Raw genomic sequence first — 27,586 nt, forward strand, 5'->3', positions numbered from 1 at the left:
TAGTAGATTTCCACAAGATGCAGCAATTGATTTTGAAAAGCATAAAAAAGTAAATCATCCAACTTGTACTGTCAGAGGCAAGATATTGAATTCAGTTTTATTTAAAGCATCAAGTTTACTGGGCTTGACATGGTTATGACTTATAAATAAATCCATCCAGACAGAGCTACTTAAGAAAATGCAGGTATTTAAAATCAAACCCAACCCATGCGACACATAAACCAAGGCCTGTGGACGATGAAGAGACATTCAGATCCTTTGTGTTGATGTAGCAATCATTCAAATCAGAAAAAGCACACATTCAGACTACTGCTAATATTACAACTATACACATTCCTGGGGTCAAAGGAAGTGACCAAAAAACTCTGCAGCATTCATTATACCTCTTTATATGAATTGTATGAAATAGTTTTGCCAATGCAAAGCACTGTGACACAGTTTAAGCAACCAATATAAACAACCAACATGAAAGAATTTGCGAACATCCACAGGTAAAAGTGAAGCAACTCTTGTGAAACACATTTAGTCATTTATACAGAGGAACTTCTGCATACACAGTGAGCTCAGGTGCAACAGAATAAAAGCCGCAGCATGCTCAACCTATAGGGGTGGGTTAGAAAACAACACCAATGAAACGAGGTAGTTGATTGGAAGTTTCTAGTTTAGCGCTTCTAGTCTAGCTCAGCTACCACATCCAGCTCAAAGCGACCGCAGCAGAGCAGCACCTTCGCAGGTTCCCGGCCGTCAATTGCCGTAGCCTCGTGTTTGAGTGCAACACAGATTGTCAACATCTGAGGCCTGTAAAGTTAGAAGATGGTGATTTAGTGGTTTGCAACGGAACGAATGACAGATGGCAGCATGGAGGTCAAGGCTAGCTGGATATTTATGACCATGGTTTGAGTGAACCTGCATAGATTAACACCTTCAGTGCCCACAAGATATGAAGTGTTTCATTGTGAGAAATAAAACAAAAGGGACAATACTATTTTTAAAAACTAATTAATACAAAAATACACAAACTCAAGATCTCTTATTTCATATGTGCTTGATAAAACCTAACAAAGGAGAGAAGCAATGAAAAGAAAACAGGTTTATGATTTTGTAAGAGCAAAATTACAAGAGAAATGAGAAAATAAATAAGACTCGTCCAAATTCATTTTCAGTTCTCCGTCATCTACACTGTACAAAGATTCTGACATCAATCAGTTAAACATAAGAGTCGCTCACCACCTGACAGCTTGGCAAAGAATCATCGAAGAAGCCTCCTTTCATCAATCCAACACTTTCTGTTTCGCCTTTCTAAGCATAAATTACAGAGAAAATCTCTTTAAAGGCCGACTGTGCAGTTCATAGATCACCAGATCATTGATCGCCCTCAAGCTTTCCAATCCATTTAGCTTAATATTTTCGTCTCTATAAAAGGCCCCAAATGATTTCCCCAAAAGAATGCCACCGAAACACAACAAGACAGTTTCAGGTCAGAGGTTCGGCTCTGGATTGAGCTGTCCGGATACTGTGTTCCCTCTCAATGAGTGATGGGATGGGCAATCCTTCGCGGGATGTCCTTCGTCGCAACCGTGACCTGGAGATGAAAAAGTGGAACATGGGCACCAAGTAGAGAATGGACAGCTCACTGAGCCGTAAGCATGCAGTCAGATGAGCCGGGAGGCTGTTCTATAAGCTCTCTGGACCGCATCGGAGCGGAACGTGCAAGTCCCTCCCCAAGCCCACCCGCAAGAGTCAATCCTCGAGAGGGTCCTGGTCTAGCTCCATGTAAGGCTCATCTATGTAGCTGATAATGGAACAGGGTGAAGTCCTGTCCTCGCCAAGCAGTACTGAAACAGTCTCCTTCCAGAAACTGAAGGGAATACAGGAGCTCTGAAAGAAAAGTGAACATAGATTGTATCTTGATGATTGTATAGGGATTGTAGCTTGATGAAAAGGTAATCACATATGCACACACACAAATATATGTATGAAGAGTTTATTTGCAAAAACATAACTCCGTTTTTAACAATTTTCAAAAATCATGTTTTTTCCATTGTGCATACCAATTAATCAAGCAAACTGCAGTTGGGTTATTTTTATTAGGTTAAAAAAATAACAAAAAATGCAGCTAACTAACAATAAAACAATGAAAAAAATGATTTTTGAGTTATCTGTTTTTGCTAATAAACTTCATTATATATGTACACATACATACATACAGTCATGGCCAAAAATATCAGCACCCTTGGTAAATATGATCAAAGGAGGCTGTGAAAATTAATCTGCATTATTAAACCTTTTGATCATTTATTTAAAAAATTCACAAAAATCTAACCTTTCATTGGATAATAAGAATTTAAAATGGGGGGGAAATATCATTATGAAATAAATGTTTTTCTCATACACATTGGCCACAATTAACGGCACCCTTTTATTCAATGCTTTTCGAAACCTCCATTTGACAGTTTAACAGCTCTAAATTTTCTCCTATAATACCTGATGAGGTTAGAGAACACCTGACAAAAGATCAGAGACCATTCCTTCTTCCAGAATCACTCCAGACCCTTTAGATTCCCAGCTCCATGTTGGTGGTGCTTCTCTTCAGTTCACTCCACTAATTTTCTATAGGGTTCAGGTCAGAGGACTGGAATGGCCAGCAGAAGCTTGGTTTTGTGCTCAGTGACCCATTTTTGTGTTGCTTTTGAAGTTTGTGTTTGGATTATTGTACGGTTGGAAGATCCAAACATGGACCATTATAAGATTTCTAACTGAGTCAGTCACTTATTGATTTTTTATCTGTTGGTATTTGATGGAATCCATGATGCCATGTATCTAAACAAGATGTCCAGGACCTCCAGCAGAAATATAGGCCCACAACATTAAAGATACAGCAGTATATTTAACTGTACACATGGGGTACTTTTTATCCCTGTGTTCACCAAACCCATCTTGAGTGTTTGCTGCTAAAAAGCTCATTTTTTAGTTTCATCTGACCATAGAAGCCAGTCCCATTTGAAGTTCCAGTTGTGTCTGATAACTGAATATGCTCGATTTTGTTTTTGGATGAGCGAGGAGAACTTTTCTTGAAACCCTCCCAAACAACATGTGGTGATGTAGGTGCTGTTTGACAATTTTTTTAAAAGGTTTTCTGACCCCGAGACTCAACTATTTTCTGCGATTCTCCAGCTGTGGTCCTTGGAGAGTCTTTAGCCACTCAAACTCTCCTTTTCACCGTGCATTAGGACGATATAGATACACGTCCTCTTTCAGGCAGCTTCATAACATTTTATGTTGATTGGAAACTCTTAATTATTGCCCTGATGGTGGAAATGGGAATTTTCACTGCTCTAGCTCTTTTCTTGAAGCCACTTCAATAATTTGTGAAGCTCAATTATCTTTTGCTGCACATCAGAAATATATTCTTTGGTTTTTCTCATTGTGATAGATGATTAAGGGAATTTGGGCTTTGTTTTCCCTCCTATTTATATTTCTGTGAAACAGGAAGCCATGGCTGGATAATTTCATGTTCATAATCACCCTGGAGTGCTCAAAATTGTGAATATGAATGAGAATATACTTCAGAGATATTTTACTCATAACAATTTCTAGGGGTGCCAATAATTGTGTTCAACATGTATTAGAGAAAAACATTTATTTCATAATGATATTTCCCCCCATTTTAAATTCTTATCATCCAATGAAAGGTTACATTTTTGTGAATTATTTAAAATAAAATATCAAGAGGATTAACAATGCAGATTAATTTTCACAGCCTTATATATATATATATATATATATAAGTGGTGGGCATAGATACATTTTTTTAATCTAGATTAATCTCACTGTAATCTTGGAATTAATCTAGATTAATCTATACAGAGAGCGCGACCATGTAACGTAGAGACAGACTTGCCGATTTCCATTGGGAAGCTTCTTAAAAATACATTTTCCCTGAAGCAAACCCTGCAGCTTCATAGCTGCATCCATGTTAGCACGTCACGTTTGATGTGGTAATTAGACATACACACAGGTTCAAGACTCGTTCTCGCCCCCTATAGTGCAATTCGCCAGGTATACATCCACGCTAAAATATCAAGGTGAAAGTCATCATAGCTTGCGTAGTATAGACCCAGCTCCCAACCCAACTTTGAGAATAGATTAACGGCGATATTTTTTTTAATCGCCCGATAAGAGTCTCACGTTAACGCCGATAACGGCCCACCACTAATAAATAAATAAATAAATAAATATATATATATATATATATATATATATATATATATATATATATATATATATATATATATATATAAATAAATAAAATAAATGCGCAGCCCTTTAAATAAATAAATGTAAAAAACACAACAACATATGACCAGAGAATCATGAACGTGATTCATGAAAAACTCACATTCTCCAGGCAGGTGCTGTCCTTGTCCTTGTTGAGGTAGTGGTGCTGCCAAAAGCACAGCAAGTTGTGGAAGTTGTTGAGCAGGCAGCCGGGATATTTCTCTGCGTATTCCTTCTCCCGCAGGGCGTTCAGGTAAAACGGGAGCTTGCCTCTCCTCCGGGCCAACATCAGAATCACCAGGCTGGTGTTAAGACAACTCACATTCTCCTGGGAAAGCAACCAGAAAAACAAAGGAGAAAAGCACAGGAATAATTATCATGGAGGATTTAAATGAGACAAACATGGAGAGGAGATCTGAACTATGGTCTTGCCTGTGTGAGGGTTTGCACGTTGATGATGTTAACCAGCCTAAAAAGGAAGGACAGTCTGTTCTCCACTCGAGCCATGTAGGACAGCAGACAGCACTCAGAGAGCACTTCTACCACTGCAGAGGCAAAAACACAGACTGAAATAGACACTGCAATTTTAAAAAGAGATCGGACTAAATGTTTTTCAGAAATCTATGTCCAATGCTCTGAACCGACCTGAAGATCTGTGAAAGTGATCAGATTGTTTATGAAACACCAAGTTACCTGGGAAAATATTTTCATCTTCCCATCAGATTTTACTTAGAGACATCAACATTTTTACACTAACAATTAACACAGGACAAAACATTAAATACACATGTAAAGTGACTGGCAGTAAAAATATTGTGATGAATTTAATGCATTTTAAATTTGACTATTAAATTCCCTAAAGACTTGTCATTAGCCTAAATCAGACTAGTGAGTACGAGAATGTGAAGACAGCGGTTTGATTTCAGATCTTTAAGTTGTAAAAACTGTATTTGACCTGGCAAGTTCAATTTGCTTTGTGAATCAGAATCAGATTCACTGAAATTTAGGATAACTGAACTGAAGTCTATTTAAACGAGTGTGTTAAAAATTTTGAATTTTACATGAAATAATGTTTTAGCAAAACCAGTATGGAGATACATACTGCTGTTTATTACCATGTAATACCAAAAACTCTTTAACAAACACCAATGACTTGTACATATGGGTACAGTCATTTTAGACACTTCCAAAACTGTTGCAACAGAGGTGGAAATACAATTTTTAAATACAAGAATTATGTTTCCATCTTTGTTGCCACAGTTTTGGAAGTGCCTTTTTCTGTTCTAAAGAAGGGGGTGTCCCAATACGTTTGCCCATATAGTGCATGTACAAGTCATTGGTGTTTGGTAAAGAGTTTTTGGCTCAAGATCTGCATTTAAAGTCACACCAGAGGTGTTCAGCTTGGATTAGGACTTAGCTTTCTGCAGACCAGTCAAGTTCTTCCACACTGATTAAATCAATCATGTCCTTTTGAACCATGCCTTATACACAGAGGCATTGTCATGTTAGAATAGAAAAGGGTCCTGTCCAAACTGTTGCTTTAAAATTAGAAGCACACAATTCCCTAGAATATCATTATATGCTTAAACATTAAGATTTGTACTCATGGAAATTACTAAAGTAGTCAAACCTGTTCATTAGAAAGGGGTGACCCAATACTTTTGGCAATATAGTGTAGTGTAGAAGTATACCTTTTGGGTAGCAAGCAGATTTTTACAACATTTTACTTCTTGTAATAAACATTATTGATATACCTGCCTTTTTAATATTATTTACAAATACATAGAGACTACGGATCAAACGAGCTCAGGTACATAGGGCAATATTGTTTAAAGAGGTCTCTAAGGTTGAATTTATTTGAAAATACACTAACCGCTAATATTATGTTTTTTGAAAAATGTAATTTATTCCTGACAGCAAAGCTGAAGTGTAACACGATCCTTCAGAAATCATTCTAATATGTTAATTTGTGCAGCTTAATATTTTAATGGAAAAAATATTTTATTTTAGGATTTATTTATTCACGATTCATTGATGAACAGAAAATTCAAAATAACAGCATTTATTTGAAAGTTAAATTTTTGCTTTTTTTTAATATTTATTTTACTGTTGATCAATTCAATGTGCTTTTGATGAATAAAACTATTCATTAAAAAAAAAAACATTTTAGCTGTATCGCTAACAATCCAGGAGTACAATAGCTGAATTTACCTTTCACATCTTCTGTCTGGCTCTCAAAGCGATCTAGTGAGAGGACGATACATCGCACAAGCATGTTGGAGTCCACCAGAGAGCTGTTGATCTGAGTGAGGAACACCTGGAACTGAAGGAGACACGTTGCATAACCGAAGTCAAGAGAAGATTGTTTATCAACAGACTTTATTTCTCCATTACTAAAGCCTCTACAATAAATCGTAAATCATGCGTGACCCTCCTTTTTGCTGTTGCCAATACCTTTTCTTCTGTGTTGACATATTTGTTGAATCTCTTGAAAGCATCAATGTTGAACTTCATAAGCTCCCCCAGCAAATCAAAGTAGCTTTGCAGGACGTCTCTGGACTTGCAGCCGCTGTCAATGATGCAGAAGAGGATGTGCTACAAATCAAAGACAGAATTAGACGAAGCAGACACTCTACAGGGATGGAGAATTCCACTACTCAAGTAAAACTTTTTGACCAATAAGACACTCAAGCATATTAACGTTTTTACCTCCAGCAAGCCTCTCTTCAGAAGAAACATCTGGTCAGCATATGAGGTGGCCCCTCTGAGGAAGCTCTCAACAGCTCTGGCCTGCCAGAACCTTCAGAGGGAACATATGTCACCATGACTTGTGGCATTTCAAAACACATTTAACCAAATCATTAAGAACCCAGTGTCTCACCTGAAGGAAGAGTCTGGCGGTTCTCTTTTCATAACGGTGAGGAGCCGCGTAAGAAGCCCTTTTTTACCATCACACACTAAACTCCTAAAAGACACCACACACCAGACAGATTGTGATATTGCAAAGAAATGATGCATATTAGCATGTAAATCAATCATTTTATTCTGAATACTACCTGTCGGTGTTTACTAGAGCCTCCACCTCGGGGATGTTTGCCTTTAGGGAGATGGCACTCAACTCATTTAGCTCCTGAGCATTCAAAAGTAGGTACTTATTCCTGAGGACAAAAGAATAAATGAATAAATGCGTTGTTCTGTCAATCTACAGGTACGTGGCACGCCACTGAAAGCTGACAATCTAACTTACTCATGGTGGTCACTAAAGCTCTGCAGAAGCCTCAAGAACTGGATTTTAAAAGAGATTTCCTGTGCAATAAACAATAGCATAACATGATCAATGAGAATTATGGGAAACATAGAATACAGTGAATACATTATCCCACAGCTCACCGGGCTGCAATCACAGTTTTCATTCTGTCCATGAACCACATGATTCGAGGTGGTGTATTTCCTCCAGATGAGCTTGTCGAAAAGGTTATTGAGTCCAGGAATCAAACGAAACTCTGCCAACATTTTATGCACCTAACAGATTACGATAAATAAGGATGGGAATTACAACATTAATCAGCATTAAGTAGATCCTTTACTGACAAGAACGGCTCTTACCTGGTTCCGCTGTCGGCCCATGAGAAGGACACACAGCACGTAAAGCACTTCCACCTTATACATGATCTCATGAACGATCTTCATAGACTGCGGCAAACGGTGCCTCAGAGGGATGGTGGCCAACGTACTCTCATCAGATGATTCTGTGATGAAAAAATAATAATAAAGAAATTTATTTTATTTAGCAAGGACAAGTTAAATTAAGCAAATGTGACAGTAAAACAAATTATGTTGCAAAAAATTTGTTTTAAATAAATGCTTTTGTTTGGAACATTCTATTCATTAAAGAATCCTACATGCATGTATTAACATTTCCAGAAAAAAAAAAATTAAGCTGCACAACTGGTTTTATCACTGATAATAATAATAATAAAAATGCTCTTGTGCAATAAATCAGCATGGAATGATTTCTCAAGGATCGTGTGAAAATATTTCAAAATATATTCAAATAAAATAAACATTTATTTTTATATTTCACAATATTACAATTGCAGCATTTGTAAAAGACTTTTGATGGAATTTTAAAACAGAAAGAAATGAACAAATTATATACTGCATGATCCTAACCAATCACTAAACTTCTCAATTAACATTTAATTTCTCATCCAATTTTTATTTCCATTGTTGCTGCTAGTGCGCACTTGACTTTGAGACATTCATTTCCAGAGTGATGTAACGGTCGTACCCGTGCTACTGTGCTCGGCTTCATCAGTTGCTATCTGCATGAGCGCATCCAGCACTAGAGTGTTGTCGAGCCAAGTGTACCATTCCTCCAGTTCCTGCAGAAAGTTGGACGTTCCAGTTGCCTCAGACACCTTCCGTGTGGCCAACTTACAGAGACGCTCAATAAAGCCAGGGATGTTCAGGAGTGTGACTGGAAAAAATTTCATTATGTTTTCATTATTCGTGCCCTATTAACCCTAACCCAATGAATAAATCCCCGCCAGAAATACTCTACATGTACACACACTGGAAAGTAGCAGTATACTGAATGCAAAAAGCTGTAATTTCCCTTTAGCAATGACCTTATTCTCCACAAATCCATCACCACTTTACCGTTCTTTAAGGCATTAGCTCTAAGTAAAGTCACAGTTTGTAGTCCACCTACCCTGGTTGACCTCGGCACGTGAGGGGCTGGTATTGCGTTTCTGCTGTGCGTTTTTAGCCAGGAGTGTGTGTTTGTCATCGTTCCCCACATCTGGCTCAGAGATGGTGACGGAGAGGATACGACAAAAGTTGGCGAGTTGCTGCTGGTCAAAGCTCTGAACCAGTCCTGACAGGTTTGGGATCCACTCCAGCTGAATCATTTCCTGTTATGAACCATCATTAAACACCGTCAGATATTAGTGGTTACATATCCAACAAGATTATGGCCATTAAATAACTAGGTGGGGGTTTGTAGATAAGACGAATATTCGTAATCTTCACAGTGGATTTTAAGCCTGTCCATAGTGTCAACATGATAAATCCAGGGGTGTTAAAATTTATTAACAGCTTTATAACACAGTCTATTTAAGGAAATTAAGGTTGTAGTTGCAGCTATATAATATTAGCACTGACCTTTTTGACTCCAAGAATATCCTCAATTAACGTAGCTGTTTGCAAAAAGGTCTTCTTGTTTGTCATCAGCGTGAAGAGAAATAACACAAAATCATCCCTCGATGCCAAGCTTTTTGTGACTCCTTCCGTCTGCAGGAAAACAAGCGCACTTACTGAACTCATGAACTGATCATGTGGATAATAGACATGCTTGTGTTCAATTTATAAATGAGAAGGAAGGCTGAATACATACACATATGCAGCAATTGTACAGCACACTAAGGCAGTCCTTCACCAAGTCATCGTTCACTGCAAACAGTTTAAAAATTACATTTAAGGAAGATTAATTTATACTCTGTTGATGACAGGCATAAAAACATATCAAAGGTTACTAAAATAACTGCAGATAAAATAATTACTGTTGTTATTTTTATATTCCAAAATAAATAATTATATCATTATTCATAAATCTCCATAAAATCTTCTAGTCAACTTACTCTTGGGTTTTTGTAGCGTAGTCAGAGTGGGTCTCATCAGAAGCTCCACCAGCAGCTAAGATGACAGACAGTCAGTCAATGAACTAACATCCATGTTGATGAATAAATGAATCTGGCAATTACTTATTCATTGGATAAACAAAAGCTCATTTTATTTACTGCATGTCATTGCAAAAAAATGTTCCCCCATTTCCTCCTCCACATTAAAAACTAGACGGACTCTTTAGACTCTTTCTAGGCTGATTAGGGTGAAACATCTCAGCACACTATCAAATAAATACTATCCTAATATTGATAGATAACACAAAAGAAAATTACGTTTATCTATCTATCTAATATATATATACATACACACACAGTGGGGCAAAAAAGTATTTAGTCAGCCACCAATTGTGCAAGTTCTCCCACTTAAAAAGATGAGAGAGGCCTGTAATTTTCATCATAGGTATACCTCAACTATGAGAGACAAAATGAGAAAAAAAAAATCCAGAAAATCACATTGTAGGATTTTTAAAGAATTTATTTGCAAATTATGGTGGAAAATAAGTATTTGGTCAATAACAAAATTTCATCTCAATACTTTGTTATATACCCTTTGTTGGCAATGACAGAGGTCAAACGTTTTCTGTAAGTCTTCACAAGGTTTTCACACACTGTTGCTGGTATTTTGGCCCATTCCTCCATGCAGATCTCCTCTAGAGCAGTAATGTTTTGGGGCTGTCGCTGGGCAACACGAACTTTCAACTCCTCCAAAGATTTTCGATGGGGTTGAGATCTGGAGACTGGCTAGGCCACTCCAGGACCTTGAAATGCTTCTTGAAGCCACTCCTTCGTTGCCAGGCGGTGTGTTTGGGATCATTGTCATGCTGAAAGACCCAGCCACGTTTCATCTTCAATGCCCTTGCTGATGGAAAAAGGTTTTCACTCAAAATCTCACGATACATGGCCCCATTCATTCTTTCGTTTACATGGATCAGTCGTCCTGGTCCCTTTGCAGAAAAACAGCCCCAAAGCATGATGTTTCCACCCCCATGCTTCACAGTAGGTATGGTGTTCTTTGGATGCAACTCAGCATTCTTTCTCCTCCAAACACGACAAGTTGAGTTTTTACCAGAAAGTTCTATTTGGACCATATGTGATCATCCAAATGCTCTCTAGCAAACTTCAGACGGGCCGGACATGTACTGGCTTAAGCGGGGGGACACATCTGGCACTGCAGGATTTGAGTCCCTGGTGGCGCAGTGTGTTGCTGATGGTAGCCTTTGTTACTTTGGTCCCAGCTCTCTGCAGGTCATTCACTAGGTTCCCCCGTGTGGTCCTGGGATCACCCGGGGTGAGATCTTGCGTGGAGCCCGAGATCGAGGGAGATTATCAGTGGTCTTGTATGTCTTCCATTTTCTAATAATTGCTCCCACAGTTGATTTCTTCACACCAAGCTGCTTACCTATTGCAGATTCAGTCTTCCCAGCCTGGTGCAGGTCTACAATTTTGTTTCTGGTGTCCTTTGACAGCTCTTTGGTCTTGGCCATGGTGGAGTTTGGAGTTGGACTGTTTGAGGTTGTGGACAGGTGTCTTTTATACTGATAACAAGTTCAAACAGATGCCATTAATACAGGTAACGAGTGGAGGACAGAGGAGCCTCTTAAAGAAGAAGTTACAGGTCTGTGAGAGCCAGAAATCTTGCTTGTTTGTAGGTGACCAAATACTTATTTTACAGAGGAATTTACCAATTAATTCTTTAAAAATCCTACAATGTGATTTTCTGGATTTTTTTTTTTCTCATTTTGTCTCTCATAGTTGAGGTATACCTATGATGAAAATTACAGGCCTCTCTCATGTTTTTAAGTGGGAGAACTTTCATAATTGGTGGCTGACTAAATACTTTTTTGCCCCACTTTGCGTGTATATGTATGTATGTATGTATGTATATATATATATATATATGTATATATATATATATATATATATATATATATATATATATATATATATATATATATATATATATATATATATATATACACACACATACATACTTATATAGTAAAAAAAAAAACATGCAATAAACTTTGTGTTCCAATTCTTTGGAGCTTTCTGTAGAATTCTGCACCTACAGATTCTGTGAGTCTGCCAATGTTCTCTTTTAACCATGTGTAAATAAAAGTTGAATTTTTGTTGTTGCTTTTTACATTTAGGAATTATATTAAAACACTCACATCTACACCTCCAAACAGGTCAAAGGTGTATGTGTTGGGAAAGGTGGACTCCTGTGCCGTCTTTCTGTCCTCCGTCACAAAAGACATGGCCTCCATAGACAGCAGGGAAGACAGTTCCTGAGATCAAAACACCACAATTAAGTAATATAAATATTATTATATTATAATATTATAAATTGTAATATTATTAAGCTATAACCCTGTTTGTAAGATATAAGTAAGTACATCAGACTGAAAGAAGAGAATAGAGAAAGAGACCTCACCTTCAGGACAGTGTGTGTGCGGGCGAAGTCACTGTTTAGGTGGCTGCTCTCGTACAGCTCTTGGAGTAAGACAGGAATCCCGTGCCATTTCGCACTCTTATCTCTCTCCTGAAGAAGAGTTTCTGGGAGCTGGAAACAAAGAATAAATGCTAACTAGATTTGCATTTCCTTAAAGAAATACCAGTTCTTGCAAGTCAGCAAAAGAACAGTGCTAGACTTTAGGCTTTTGTTCTTAAATGCTATAAAAATTCTGCATCACAGCTGCTTTGCCACTGTCATGGCACTCAACACAAATCTCTATTTTTCATTCATTCATACATACATACATAATCAAATGTGAAGTTAAAGACAATAGAGACATAAACACACACACACATCCACACGTTAAATTGTAATATATACAATTCATTTATGATTACAATTACAACTAGACAGTTAAATATCAGTACTGATAAATCTAAAATTTAACAACATTTTAAAACTAAAACTAGTTATTAATAATAGCATCAATCGGTTGAATATGCTGCCTTGCAAACCAAGTAAATAAATGCATTTGCATGTTTGACAACTAATGGCAATAATGAAATGCTATTACAATGAATTCACATTGTAACCCTTTACACACACAGCACTGACAATCAAATGCAAAAGACATGTAAATACAAGCTATATCCTTTGCATTTAATTTTGTGAAAGCTCTACATCCTGATACACAGGTTACATATTAATTTAGTTAATTAAGAAGTTCATGTTCATTATATCAGTATTTATTCCAGGTTGCCTATTCTCAGCTTCCATGGCACTTGCCATTAGGTTTGTGTAATAATGTATGCTTATAAAGTGTTGTTTAAGGTCAAAAGTATTGATAAAAGACAGATAACTGTTAAGATTCATGTATGAACTTTAACATTGTATCACAAGCCACCTTTAAAGTATGTCCTCTTCCCTTTCATTTATTCAAAATTCATGAAAAGGGAGTCAGGAACTAGTAATAGGCTAATTTAAAAATAAATGTACAACACCACAGGTTATTTGGAAACATTTACCAACCTATCACCTGTCTAGAAATATTAGACAGCAAAGATTATTCTTATAGGTCCTAACTTCTTAAGAAGTGTCAAATTCTGTGTATGAAGAGAAAGTGAAACCTGTGGGGTTAAAATTGAGTGAAGTTCCCAGGCTCAGATCCTGTCCAACTCAACGGGGCATCTTACATAATTCAAGCTCTTTAAACTCGAGGCCTGAGCCAACAAAATATCACGGCCTGACTAAATGAGTACAATTTGCTGTTTAGGCTGGTGGTGACAGACCAAAACTGGATAATAAAACCTATAAAAACACGACCTCTTGCGTCTAAATTTAATGTCTCAAACGTACACTACATAAAAAGACAATCTGTCAAACTCTTGCACACTGACTAACGTTACATAGACAGCATTTGTTTTTTTTGGTTATACATCCAAAAGCGCCCATAATGGTCAAAAATGCGGTCTAGGTAGGCAGCTCACTGGGCTGTGAGACACAACCAGTGTTTACGTGAAACAGCTGATCGATTATAAACATTATATGATCACAGATAGATCTGTGTGTGATTACTCATTCATAATAATACGACTCCGTGTGTCGGAGCCTTTAATTGGATTGTATTTGAACTGTATTTAAAGCCTCGTTTAACCCAAATAATTATCGGACAGTCAAAGCCAAGAACAACCTAATTAGTTAACGGCCAGTTGTTATTCTCCGTTTACGTGGTATATTTTTAAACTATATTTAGCGTTTGACTTCACATGTATTAAAAGATGATCTAAACTACTTCTAGATTAAAGTTAAGCGTCACACCCGTCCGATTTATTTTGTTTCTTAACTTAAAGCAGGTTCATCGACGATTCAGACCATAACCGCGGATCCCTGACAGCGGCTTTTCTGTGTCAGCAGCACAAACTCTCCCGTTTACCTGCGTCCCTCTGCTGAAGCCCCGGCCCGTGATCTGACTCTGCCGTATTCTGCTGAGAATATTTCTGTTTCGAGTCCGTTTCTTTCCTCCCATCCAAGGGGACTCGGGCCCCAGTAACGTCGCCATTACTTCGTCTTCCTGAACTGCTCCAAACAGGAAGTTAAAATCGTTCTGCCCTCGACGCTCAGTGGTGTGTGTTGAGCGCCCTCGTGTGGACGATATTTAAACAGGCCAGTAGAGGGCGCCATGCGCGGGGAGCTCAAATGCATTCACTGAACGAGACATTGCTAAATCTGTATTTTATTTGAATAAAAATACAATATTAAAATGAAACGTGAATATACTGTTTTGTTTTGTTTTTTTTAAATAAAACCAGCTTTTTTAATACATACGTTGCAGACAGCTGAAAAGACACTCATAGGCTAGGAAACGTTTAAATCAAAATCAACATGTATTGACCTGCCTTCTAAATAACAATTCAGCATTTCAACATTACAGCACATTTACAAACGTTGAGACTTAACTTTAAATGTCATCTATTTAAAAAAGGAAGAGGCCAGTGGACTACCATTTGTGACAACAGTTTTTACTATAAACGGAATACAATGTCATAAATTATTAGGCTACTATAAATTGTTAATTTGTTTTCTGTTGGGTCCTTCTGATCAACTGAGCAATTTATTCTGTAGTTTCCCAAGGTAATGCATCCTACACACTATGACAGACACAAAACATAACTATAACATGAAAAAACGTCATTGACATACAAAAACAATCATTAAATAATTAACAAAACATCATTAATCGCGTATGACACCTGTATTGTGGTCAAAATGCCCACCAAATACCCAAAACATCTTTAACTTAACTTCATCAGAGTCTTACAAGTCTGTCCTGTGTTGGATGTCACTCAGTCAAAATCGAGTCCTCTGTGACATAAAAATATGCTTTCATAGTCTCTCTTAGTCCTTCACTGACCAGACACTCCTGGTCAGTTCCCTTTACCTGCCTTTGAATCATTGACCTGATAATAAACAAAAAAGTTATTTTATAGAACAGCAACAACAAAAAAAGCATCCTACTAAATTCTAGTAGAAGACTGGGAACCAAAAATAAAAACTGAACATACCTGGACAAATCTCTCCAGTTAAGATTGGACCTCTGGACTGATATTGGTGAGGGTCTATGCATAGCTCTGTTGGAGTCATGAAGTAAGCAAGGTTCAGTCAGCTGACAGTACGTACGATTAGAAGACCCTGTAAGTGGAAGAAATTGAGCGTTTCTTCTCTCCATTTTAACATTCAGATGTTGTTTTTATCCTCATTAAAATGCAATGGACACGTCTTTTGAAGGTGGAACAGGACTAATATTGAGTTTACAGCACCATTGCCATTTGAGCTTACGTGAGTAATAGTCCACCAACTGTGTGAGAGTGGAGAAGTAATGGCTCTGATGGATGTAGAACCAGCCGTTGTGGAGCTGATGGATTTTGTAGTGCTTTACATTGTGCACATTGTCTTTATCTTGTCGCATGGAAAGTGAGTAGGAACCTACAACCAAGGCAATGCATTTGTTAAGGTTAAAGCAACTGTATGTGGTTTTGTATTTTTTAGAGCCCCCTACTGTTAAGTAAGTGGAATTCATTTTGGTAAATACATTGGATGGCTGTACATGTGCATTTGTTGCTGAGCTTTTTCACACTGGCTCAACAAACTCCCAAAATAGATGTTCGCGCCTTACAGAGTCAATGTAGTGACATTTAATTTTTGACGGGAATGAAAATGAGGCTGTGAGGAATGTAAGTACAGCGCGTTCGGATTGTAGCCTACGGTTGTTTAATAAAGCCTACTAGTTGTTCATCTGTTGAAACGTTTTTTTTTTTTTCAGTAGACAAACACTCTATAAAACAGTTTTAAAAGTTATGAGTAGATCATTACATATATATACAGTGTGTGCAATAGTCCCACACAGCCTCGTTTTCATAGCCTAAGATCAATTAGAAGTCAGTGTACCATCAGAATGATTTTGAATCTGATATTTCAAGGTAAAAACAAAAACAATAACTTATAACTTACAGTCGCTTTAAAAAAAAAAAAAAAAGACATCATTTTTAATACAAAAGAGGGCAATCAACAAACTAGCTACTTTTGGGGCGCAGACTAACCCGGGCATGACTGGCTTTCTCGAATGAGAAAACATCCGGAGTAGTTTGGAGGCAGCAAAAGAAGTTGTTCTGCGTTTCTTCTTGTGATCCCTTCAAACAGCCACCTTTATTCAAATAGACAAAACCCCGAAAAGTTATTAAAGGACATAATTACACAGTTTCCTAAATCTCACAATCATCAGTGATCATATGGTATGATATAATTCACTTCCTAATTATGATCTGATGACATGACATAACACTCTCTGCATATGCTTTTCTCTTTTCACCATATTTATTGATAGATACAATAACAGAAAAAAAGTAAAGGGAGAGAAGACGCAGGCCAGACTAAAACCCAGTTCTCCCGTGAGCGTAAAACGCCTTTAAGTATTCACTTATTTCCTTTTGCAACTTTGTAAAAAAAAAAAAAAAAAAACTGAACATGACTGACCGATTATGCACTTTGGAAACGTAGGTGTTAGGAATGAAAAACTCTGTGCCAGTTGTTGTAGAATAAACCATCAACATGTCTTCATCTCTGCAACAGAAGCAAACCCATTACAAACCCTGCATTCACTGTAGCGAACACTTATATACTTTTGTCTAAGAATAATCTTTACTTACTCTGATATAATGTTCAGTCTGTCGCCTAAAAATATAGTGTGTTCATCAGACCTGTGGGGTGGAAAGTTACACAAGGCCACTGCCATGTGCATGTGATTTCCTGATGCTAAAGCAAAACAGACACAGGTGAGGGCTAATTATACACAAACTAGATGTGAATGTGTTATTTATTTGTAATCTAACAAAATGAATGATAAATTACTACGAAATACATAGTAAAAGCTAAGCTGTTTGTATATGGAAGTTTAATCGCATAATCATGTCCATACATTCATCAGACATCAAGACGGGGTCCTCCAGTCTGTGAACTGAAGATCGACGCCAGGGTCTGCTTGTTAGACAACCCATGTTTATTTTATGACCATGTCTGAAAGATTTACGCACAGAAGCCCACCTGAAAACACAACTGAAGAAACAACACTATATCACTGTAAAAAGTGGTAAGTTGACATAACTTAAAAGAAAATTGAGGAAACCCGTTGCCTTAAAACGATTAAGTAAATAATAATAATAATAAAAAAAAAAAGTTAAGTGAACTTGACAATTCACTTATTTTTTTAAATGATTATTTACTTAATCATTTTAAGGCAACGGGTTTCCTAATTTTTTTTAAGTTAAGTCAACTTATGTGCAACTTAAGCTAAACTAAAAAGAAACAACACATGCCTTCTGGAAAATAAACAAAAACAAAAAATAATAATAATCATAATAAAGAATACAACAAATTAAAAATATAGAATAAAATAAATAAACAACAAAGCCACATTTCCAAGCAAGACTAGAAAACAACACACACCATAGCAGAAAATTAACTAAATAATAAAAATGAAGAACGAAAAATACAATAAATTAAAAATAAAATCAAAACCAGAAGTAAAAAATAAATAAATAAAACTTTCTGTTGGAACTTATATCTTCTAAACATTTAACCGTAGAAAAATTAAAAAAAAAACTTTACTTACTTTACTCTGTTTATTCAACTCTGTGTGAAAATATGCTGAAATTATATGTTGATTTTCTTGGCCAACAATATGCAGTAGGCCATTTTAAAAGAGCATCCACTATAGAGATCCCAGCATTAGAGAATGCGCAACAGTGTTGATGCGACCTTCATCCTCTGTCATGCGTGTGAATTGACGTGTATCTCTTGAGTAGGAGTTGCGGTGAACAAACCAATATGCAAATGAAGTTTCCTGTGCTATTAAGACTTCAAAATCCATAATCGTTCTACAGTCATAAGTAAACTGCTATAAAGTGACTAAGTGTGCAAGATACAGTTCGTTCAATTAAAATAAATTTGATTTAGATATATAGATTGTACATACAGTACATGTGAAAGGTAAGCATTTGCCATATCAATTGTAAAGACAATTTTGTGTGTACGCAATAAATTTGAGCTTCTAATGTTTTCTTGGCACTGTAATGTGTACCTTTCAATATTTTAAGAGGTTGTTAAAAATAGTCTAACCACAACCTGAGGATAAGGGTTGCACGTTGAGAGTGTCAAAAAAGCACATTTGTGGTCGGAAACTTTGTGACTTGATGATCTTTCATCTCCTTTACCGTTGAGAAATTGTTTCTTCAGTGATTCTGAAAATAATAGTACTATTTTGAAAGCAAAAGTAAAGCAGTTATAAACGTTTAGTATTTAAAGGGGGAAAAATGCACGAAGAGTCTGATTTTCCATGACCTAACTTTATTAAGTAATTGAGAATCAGTGGACAGTGACTTTGTCAGACACTATTTCATACTGGTATTCATGTCTATGAAAGCTGTCATTCCATGTGTACATCAATTTATGATTTGATTAAGAATAATTAAAAATGTTAAGGGAGCAAATGTACAAAAGAAAAAACATGATTTAAATCATACTAAGTCCTTGCTACTTTTGTTTTGCATATTTAAAAGAGCGATGGCCTAATGTAAGTATTAAAAAAAGAAACAAATATTAAAATGAAAATAAAGAATGATATTCCACTTCTTTTATATGATGAGTCATCCAAAGTCTTCAAAAGCATTTATCACCTAATAGCTGAAGGCTTTTAGTATAACCTATCAGAGTTTTTGATATAAATACAACAAAAGTCAGTTCTTAAACACTCATAGGATGAACAGAAAAGTGGATTCAATGACAGAACACGATAATATCACACAGTGTAGCAAGATAAGAGCACAGGAGAGGTCACAGGTCACACCATAAAACAAAAACTAAAATTTTAATGCATGTGTTTTTCATTTAAGTGAGAGTGGAACCTTTTCACTCTAACAATCAAAAATGAGGTGGAATGTAATGCTAATATATATATTAAAAAAACCTGGTGGAGGATCTTTCATGTGTAAATATATTAGTCTTTAATTTTATCTGCTTTTATGACTTAAAACTTGACTAGTGTATATTAACATGTATATATTCAATATGCATACCTTCAGTATGTCATACATTTCATTCAAGCCTCCCCTGCCTCACTATTAAAGGCTTTAGAAACATGTGAGAATCTGACACGAATAACAGGAGGTGAGGGGTGAAACGACAGCAGACTCTGAGCCTCAGGCTTTAGCAGGACACCTCCATTGTTTGTGGCCTGGCCTGGTTGTCCAGGACTCCAGAGTTAGGCCCGTCCAGAGGGCTGTTCAGGTTGCGGTTGCGTGAGCCGTCCGTGGATGTGATGCTGGACGAGGAGGATCGGGACCGAGACAGACGGGTCATGCCAGCCGCTGGTACTGTGAGATGGGACAGAGATATGAGAATGTTATTATTGCAGTCTTCACTATAATCAGGGGCGGCAAGCAAAACGAAAGAACAAGCATCATGCAAGAGGAAACCAAACCGTGAATGTAATAATAGATAATCACAAGTTCGTCTCGTGTCTGCCTACACAGAGTATAAATGTGCACACAGAAGCATTTCTGACAAAATTTAGACCTACCAAACGAAAAGCAAAGACACATACATGCTTAACTAAAAAAACAACACATACCTTTTGGAAAATGTGTAACATAAACTGCAAAAAAATATTATTAATAATAAAAGAAAAAAAAAGAATTCTAATAAGAATTAAAAATAAAATAGAAAAGTAAAGCCACATTCAAGGCAACATTTAAAATAGCATTTAAAAGTAATATTTTAAAACTAAAACTTTTACAAATTAAGAACTAAATAAAACAAGGTCTACATATCGTACAAAATGTCTGCTGGAACTTTTTAGTAATTGTAGTGACAGACCGATATGTTGGCCTGGCCATGTAACAGTGGTACTGTATCTGTATAGTTTTAAAATCTAACAACAGCTTCTTTAAATGTAAAATAGGCATATGTTTTTAAACTGAAATTGTGTTTAAACAAAAAATAACATTTTCAATAAAAATAAAAGTGTATCAGATATTTATCACCCAACTTTCTAGATAGATGCAAAGGCCATTGAAAAACCCATATCGGTCGAGCACTACATATTAACATGTCAAATATCTACATGCGAATATGTCTAAACACAATCACAGAGGTGAGCCATGCAAGCATGTATACATCAGTCAAATCACATCCCGGGTACCTGATTCAGCGCTCAGATGGCTGAGCAAAACATGAGGAACTGTGTGCAAAAGTTGACGGGAAACAGAGAGAAAAATAAGATCTCTGTACAGCACAGATTTTGGTATTTCATGGAAATGCTTTCAGTGAAAACAGGTCAGATACTGTTCAGATACTGACTGTGGTCGGTGACGTCTGTGTTAAAATGTAACCCTGCAAGTTACGACCTCGCACTACCAATTGCAGCTGTAAATCTTGCATGTGTCTACAGCTATGTTTTAATGGCTTCTCCGCAGGGTCTAAAAATTGCAAATCTTTTCCTGCCTTGACATTTAACCGCCTGAGCCTCATGCTGCATTTGTGGCTCTTCACCTACAGAGGGAATCAAGAAGCAAAAAACATGCTCTTATATATCCTCAGATGATTATGAATATTTTTGGCACCTAAGCTAATTAAAGAGGTCATATTAATTTCTATTTTTTCCCTGAGATTCACAATGAAGTCCTAATTAGATTCTCCATGACCTTCGTAACCTTCACTCTAACTTTTAATCGTGTTTTCATTGTCTGGGACCTCCAGATATGACTGCTGCCTCTAGTGGGGGTCATGATGAACTTTTCATCATTTGTTCATTCCAAAAACTAAGTGCACTAAGTGCAAATATCACACCTAGTAGGGAGGCAGTGCCTCTTCAAAATATTGGGGAAAAAATCATAGTAGAAAAATAAAACAACGCCAATACAACAACATATAAATCACTAATTTTAATAAATAATAAATCGAACATTGTCCAACAGTGACACCAGCAGGTAAAGGTGTCTCTCTCGCCTCCCCTGAGCCCGCTGAGTTTTAACAAACCCCCAAAGAATGGCGTGAGTTTGGTGGGGGGTAATTAAGAATGAATGGGGGAAAGTCACATGAGAGGAGGCAATGCCTCCATTGCGATATGATTGGATATGACTGGTTATGGTCGGCTGTGATTGGTTCATGTGATAAATCCCGCCTCCTGTGTTCGTACGCATTCGCGAATCAGTCTGAATGAACATCATAATGGCGTTAACGGGAAGACTAATAAAAAAGTAAGTAAACAACTCACACACTTAGACTTTGTTACATCAAAATAAGATTAGAAATGACCTGAAACCATGATCTGTGGGAGTTTTTAGTGAGTAATCAGCTTGGTGTAATTTAAAGTAAATCTCCATCTCTGTGACCAATATTTACTGAGCTTTGATGACCTGAAAAATTCAAAAATAGTTAAAAGGTAACTATTAAAATAAAATATCACAAAAAATAAAAATAAAATATATTGTTTAAATTGTTAATGCCTTGAGTTATTATTTTGGAAAAAATGTAAAATGCTTAAAAATGCTAACCTAATGAGGTTCATACTTGGCTTTAATAAACAGAATATCGCTACATTGTTAATGTAAAAATAGAATTGTTTGTTTCTGATAGTGTAAGTAATCTTTATTTAACCAAGAAAATTTGACTGGGACATGAATTTACATTTGATTAAAAAAAAAAAACAGAATACCACTGATATATGTCTTCACTGATACAGAGGAATGTAAACTTCTGACCAATAAGAGGACAGTTTTGCTCACATGTGACACAGTCTGGTACACTTTGCAGTGTTGCCTTTTGAAAGTGCACCGAACCAAGAAGAAAATGCAAAATTGTAACAAGTCCCTGTTTTGGAACAAAGCAAACAATCTACAGGTCTGAAAAAGCCCTTGGATTCTTCATGGCATGACCCCTTTGAAAACTCTCTAGAGCTTTGACGGCTTAATTCAAAAGCCTGTGATGAATGTTACAAGCATTATGCTCTTGAAAAGCAACCGTTTTGGTCCGACTTCTGACGTGACGTAAATTCCTGTCTGATTGGAACAAGGACTATACATCAGCGCAGAAATGAAACAGCAAGTATCTTTGGAGGGGGAGGTACAGGGTCAGAGAGAGGGTGACATATTTTCACACAGAGCGCTGGCAGCACATCGAGCGCTTTACTGGAGCGCCAAAACCTGTCAACAAATATGTGTTGGAGGGCTCATTCAGAGCGCATTGTGATGTTGCGCACGTCCGTAGTTTGGAAAGAAAACTAATCAAAACACAGTGTGTGGGAAGACTTGCTGAGTTGTGTGCGGTAAAAAGAAAGAAAGAACAAACCAAAGACAGAGTCCCTGAGCCGGATTTGTCTTAATAAAAGATAGCCATTAGTCATAGTGTGGTGCTGAATTGCTAATTGGCATAGCCTAGCATCTGAGAAATCCAGATAAACAGATGCGCGTTTATGGAGAAAGCTGACCCAGATTGCACAGCAGATCAAACAAATATCTGAAGACAGATTCACAAGTTAAAAGTGTCAAACATTGAGGTAAACTGATAAAAATACTTACTGTATCCCATTCCCTGTACAAAGTATTTGAAGGCTTCGGCCAGCTTTCCAGGCTGTTGGGAAATCAGAGGTTATTTACACTGGTTTACACATTCATATCACATTATGCATACGTTGGTAAAGATAACAGGGGTGCAAGTGTTTAATATGGTGTTCAATATCAAGAAATAAAGATGGAACAAGACTAACCTGAACAACCTGAGGCAGACCGCCACAGTCAGCCATCTAACAGAGAGAGATAATACAAATAATGTATAGTGAGAAAGAGATAGAAATAGTTAAAGTGCCCCTATTATGGATTTTTGAAAATTACCTTTCATGCAGTGTAACACAGCTGAAAGTGAATGAAAACATCCTGCAAAGTTTTAAATCTGAAAGTGCACCGTGTATAAAATCTCTCAAAAGAAAGAGTCGACTCTGAATTATTGAAATTAGTCATTTTAAAAACAAATCCCAAGCCGTTTCATGTTGACATCAACATGAAACATTAGCATATTTCCCGCCCACGTGTTGCACGCAGACCTGGGAAAACGTCATGTTTTCGTGTTGGTCTGAATGAAAATGCAAATTCATTCTTTGCCATTAGGTGCCGCTTTGAGCGGTAAAATAGCTGTTTCCCCGGTAACGGCTGTACACAAAGCAGCACTGCACTCACAAATGCTGCTTTATCAGGCATTACAGGCATGATGAAATGAAAATGAAACCAATCACCGCAGATTAGCGTCACACAAAGGAGGGGTTTGGAAAAATGAATCGTTGAGCGAATCGTTTGGGAGTCGTTGAGCAAATAAGGTAAAAATAAATGCATATTACAAGACAATGAAAGTGTTTTTTGACCTTGCATGCATGACAAACCGGTTGTTGGGGACTCCCATAACCAAAATATGAACCTTTCATTACCCATAATAGGGGCACTTTAAATCTTTAAACTTGCTGACGTTGAAGATTCAGGGTTTTGCAAAATACCAATGTCGTCTTACCTTCAGCAAAGTGGTCTTTGTTGGATTTAACCTAGAGTTGCATTCAACCTGTAATATAAAATATTCAACAGACTTAAAATAGTGAGGGGCAGAGCAACAAAGAAACAAAATGACCTTGTACTTACCACAGCCTCCACAGCAGGGGAAGTGTCTCCAACCACCAGAAGAGCAGGGCATCTGTACAGGGACAGGCAGTGATTAAAAAAAAAAACAATACACCAAGATATATATAAAAAATAAAATAAAATACAAATAAAATAATAAATCTTACATCAATGTTTTCACTGTATTCTCATTGAGTCCAGCAACTGGCCTTTCGATTCCAAGGTCTTGACGCCTGTTATAAACAAACACCTAATTTAGAAGGTTTTTCAGCATAGGTTATAATCAATATATACATTTTTATAATGAAATGTCACTCACGCATCGTATGAGCCACAGAAGAGGGCCAGGTTGTCCTGGTTGATGTCCTGGGCAATGTGCAGGCGGTACGTCTGAATCAGTTCTTGGTTGTCAGTCAGCTCCTCCTAATTGATCAGAATAACAAAAGAAATCATTGTGTTTAATGAGAAATAAAAGCCAGCTGGCTCTCATTGTGCTCATAAAGCATTATGGGATTGATTGATGTAAAGTCAAAGGGGTTCACTCACAGTGCTGAAGTGATGAGCCATCACAATGTCCACAAGATTGCTAGTCCACCCAGTGAGCTAGAAGGAAATCAGAATAATATTGATGTGGTTAATACCATTAAATAAATCAATAAACATTCAGATATAGAATTACAGAATTGTAGAATCAACATCTATTTGTTCAAATTGTTTACTCACCTTAGAAGCAGCCCAGTCCATCCAGCCCTCAGCGCAGGGGTCCACATTGATCAAAACCAGCCCCTCCACAAGGGAAGGCTGATTGAGCTGCAGACAGAGCAAAGGGTTTAGTCTTTAATGAAGATGACATGGGGAGAGTGGTTTAAAAATGCATGTAGTCATGGCAGAAGAGGAGCATTTAGCAGCTGGACTCAAAGCATCTCTCTTCAGCGCCCACTGCTGCTGCTGCTGCTGTCTGTCATGACATTAATCTTTCAGTGTGTCACACATATGCATAGAGGATGAGAGAGCAAGGCACAGGAAATGACACAGGGCACTTAGCTCATTGAGAAATGAGAAAAGAGAAGGGGTATATTATGGGTTGCCTTGCATAAAAAGAAATGCTGAATATATTAGGCTTGTGAGTGTGTCAGAGATATTTCGACTTTGATCAATGGCCTCGGATGCTCAAGGCTGCAGTGCATGCAGTATAATAACAGTCCTGCATTCACAGCCTCTGGGGGCAATGAAGTTTTGCGGCCCTATTTTGACTCAGCTCTGAAAAGGGCAGGTGGGGATGATATAAAAATATGTGATATAGCTGTTTGATACAGGCCATGTACACGCAGTTAAATATGCACCATTTTAGTAGTTTTATTGTTTTATTTATTATTTTTTACTATAAAAAAAATCTTTGTGAAAAGATGAAAAACTTGCACTAAAAAATTTAAATAATAAATGTTGCACTGGTAGCCTAGTGAAAAATGATAAGTTTGAAATAAGTACTAACAGTGAAATAAAAACTAATTAAGCAAAACACAAATGTTTAAAAAAAAAAAAAACTTATAAAAAAAAACTTAATAAAAACTAAAATTAAAAACTGCAACTGGAAAATGATGAAGTGTTCAATTAATATTTGTAAAACAATTATAAATTATATTATATATAGTTGTTTTAAAGTATTTATTTATTTAAAAATATTCATTTATACTTTCAAGAATGTTATTAAAAATATTTGTAATTAATGGGCAGGTGAAAATGTTGCAGGAAAAGTCAAATTTGAACTTGACCTGAGACAGCAGAAAAAAAACAAAAAACTTTTTGCTGAGCCCTGCAGAGGTACCTAATTTGCAAACTGTAACTTTACAGTCACATTAAGTAGTTATTATTTCTTCTTAGCTAACGGCAAATGGGTTAAACTGTTGGCATCCATGTTCCTTGTTTACAACAGAGACGCCAAAATGTTGCTATGGTTATGGCGACGGGTTTTGGAGGGAATTCGGTATTCTGTTAAACACACAGAATGCTAATTTAGGGGATTCAGTCCTATAATAAAGAAAGAAAGAACGAGTGAGACAGAGACAGAGAGAGGCACAGTTAATGGTTTAAGACAACAAAATTAAAGTTATGCAAAATGAAAAGCTGAAAAATGTCAGAACTCACAGCAAAGCGGGTTAAGATGTACGCTCCTGCTCCCACACCAATGCCAATCACGCTGTTCACCCTGCAAACGGAAACACAACCACATCCTATGTCACTTTCAACAACTGCAGTATTTTGTCAGAGAAATACTGTAATTTACTCAATCCATGACAAACTGCCATTGTGTGCAGTTCTGCCAGGCTGAGTCCTGTTCTGTCCTGCACATAGACAGACCTCACTGATTGATGTGGTAGAGTGTAATTCATTGCTAATGGACCGCCTTGACTTTGTTACTCACTTTAGCTGAGTCAGGACTGAGGGCAACATCTCTGCCAGCTCATCCATGGTGGGGTACTGGTAACTGAAGATCAACAGATATCAAAAATCAAACCTATATCACAGTATTTAGACTATCCCATGAGGCCATGGGAGTGGATTTGTGAATGGCAGTGAAGTGATACAACTGATGCTGGTAGGTCACATGACAATGACATCATGGTGACTGTGGTACATCCTGATTGGATTCATAGCACACACATTTATCCTTAGGGTTGCCAACTTCAGAAAAGTAAAATCAGGTACACATACACACGTTTTTTAATGGAGTCTCCTATGTTCATAAAGGCTGTATTTATTTGATAAAAAATACAGAAAAAAAGTAATATTGTGAAATATTATTGCAATTTCTAATATTGTTTTCCTATCTTAATATACTATAGTATCCATATTCTGTATTTTTGATAAAATAAATGCAGTCTTGATGAGCATAAGAATTTGAACATTAAACATTAAAAATCTTTCTGATCCCAAACTTATATATATATATATATATATATATATATGTATATGTATTTATATATGTATATGTATTTATATATGTATGTAAGTATATACAGTAGGCCTACTGCAGTATATATGAAAATGCATATTTTTTCATTAAAGAGAACTTATAGAATTAATATGGGCTGCTTTTGGTGGTTGATCATTTTGTGTTTTAAGAATGAGATTCAAGGTTAAGAATACGCTGGAAGTTATATGTATTTTTTTTTAAAATTCTATTTAACATTACCCACAATAGAGAAAAATGTCTTCCCTCAGGTAAAATGCATGTTTTTTGCGTGGTCGGATGTTGGACTCATTAAAAACAATCACGTTGTTTGCATTCGCCCAAACTCATTTGCTGAATTCAAAACACGGCAGTACAAATAGCCCCCCTCGAACGGCTATGTTCACAAATCATACACTACATACACATAGAAAGATTCATTCTCAATTTAGAGTTTATGCCTTAAATATGGGACAAACTGCCTTCCGTATGGCTTTCATACGGA

General features: G+C 36.8%; 3 protein-coding genes across 7 annotated transcripts in view; all 3 read right to left on the reverse strand.

The window, feature by feature from the left end:
• Window positions 1–78: 78 nt before the first annotated feature.
• Window positions 79–14,514, reverse strand: trpc4apa (transient receptor potential cation channel, subfamily C, member 4 associated protein a). Of its 2 annotated transcripts, XR_009273304.1 has the most exons (20): window positions 14,354–14,514; window positions 12,400–12,528; window positions 12,137–12,253; window positions 9,921–9,975; window positions 9,677–9,732; window positions 9,445–9,573; window positions 8,993–9,194; window positions 8,570–8,758; window positions 7,885–8,027; window positions 7,669–7,800; window positions 7,526–7,584; window positions 7,335–7,436; window positions 7,160–7,243; window positions 6,988–7,078; window positions 6,733–6,873; window positions 6,490–6,601; window positions 4,711–4,823; window positions 4,400–4,606; window positions 1,228–1,878; window positions 79–798 (listed from the first exon to the last, which is right to left on the reverse strand). XR_009273304.1 is itself a non-coding variant. In XM_058790667.1 (19 exons), exons 1-19 carry the CDS (start codon window positions 14,477–14,479, stop codon window positions 1,741–1,743), a joined length of 2,325 nt encoding a protein of 774 aa, XP_058646650.1. In that variant the 5' UTR covers window positions 14,480–14,514; the 3' UTR covers window positions 79–1,740. The 2 variants fall into 2 exon arrangements, 1 of the variants encoding a protein (XP_058646650.1); XM_058790667.1 differs by having other exon boundaries at window positions 79–1,878.
• Window positions 14,515–14,692: 178 nt separating this feature from the next.
• sla2a (Src like adaptor 2a) lies at window positions 14,693–18,225 on the reverse strand. The gene is made up of 8 exons (XM_058792054.1): window positions 18,086–18,225; window positions 17,393–17,529; window positions 17,124–17,229; window positions 16,951–17,037; window positions 16,518–16,621; window positions 15,757–15,903; window positions 15,483–15,609; window positions 14,693–15,377 (listed from the first exon to the last, which is right to left on the reverse strand). Exons 2-8 carry the CDS (start codon window positions 17,469–17,471, stop codon window positions 15,260–15,262), a joined length of 768 nt encoding a protein of 255 aa, XP_058648037.1. The 5' UTR covers window positions 17,472–17,529; window positions 18,086–18,225; the 3' UTR covers window positions 14,693–15,259.
• Window positions 18,226–18,802: 577 nt separating this feature from the next.
• Window positions 18,803–27,586, reverse strand: part of ndrg3a (ndrg family member 3a) — a 37,371-nt gene continuing 28,587 nt past the window's right edge. For 3 of the 4 annotated variants that reach the window (XM_058791568.1, XM_058791569.1, XM_058791572.1), the window contains 12 exons: window positions 26,554–26,616; window positions 26,277–26,337; window positions 24,855–24,941; window positions 24,678–24,734; window positions 24,451–24,554; window positions 24,299–24,364; window positions 24,153–24,204; window positions 24,028–24,075; window positions 23,237–23,272; window positions 23,049–23,100; window positions 20,672–20,710; window positions 18,803–19,844 (listed from right to left, as the gene is read on the reverse strand). In XM_058791568.1, coding sequence (XP_058647551.1) covers window positions 19,678–19,844; window positions 20,672–20,710; window positions 23,049–23,100; window positions 23,237–23,272; window positions 24,028–24,075; window positions 24,153–24,204; window positions 24,299–24,364; window positions 24,451–24,554; window positions 24,678–24,734; window positions 24,855–24,941; window positions 26,277–26,337; window positions 26,554–26,616 — 832 coding nt within the window. In that variant the 3' untranslated portion in view covers window positions 18,803–19,677. The remainder of the gene's footprint in view (window positions 19,845–20,671; window positions 20,711–23,048; window positions 23,101–23,236; window positions 23,273–24,027; window positions 24,076–24,152; window positions 24,205–24,298; window positions 24,365–24,450; window positions 24,555–24,677; window positions 24,735–24,854; window positions 24,942–26,276; window positions 26,338–26,553; window positions 26,617–27,586) is intronic. The other variant, XM_058791570.1, reaches the window with a different exon arrangement.

Source organism: Onychostoma macrolepis, chromosome 11 (assembly GCF_012432095.1).
Source record: "Onychostoma macrolepis isolate SWU-2019 chromosome 11, ASM1243209v1, whole genome shotgun sequence".
NCBI lineage: Eukaryota > Metazoa > Chordata > Actinopteri > Cypriniformes > Cyprinidae > Onychostoma > Onychostoma macrolepis.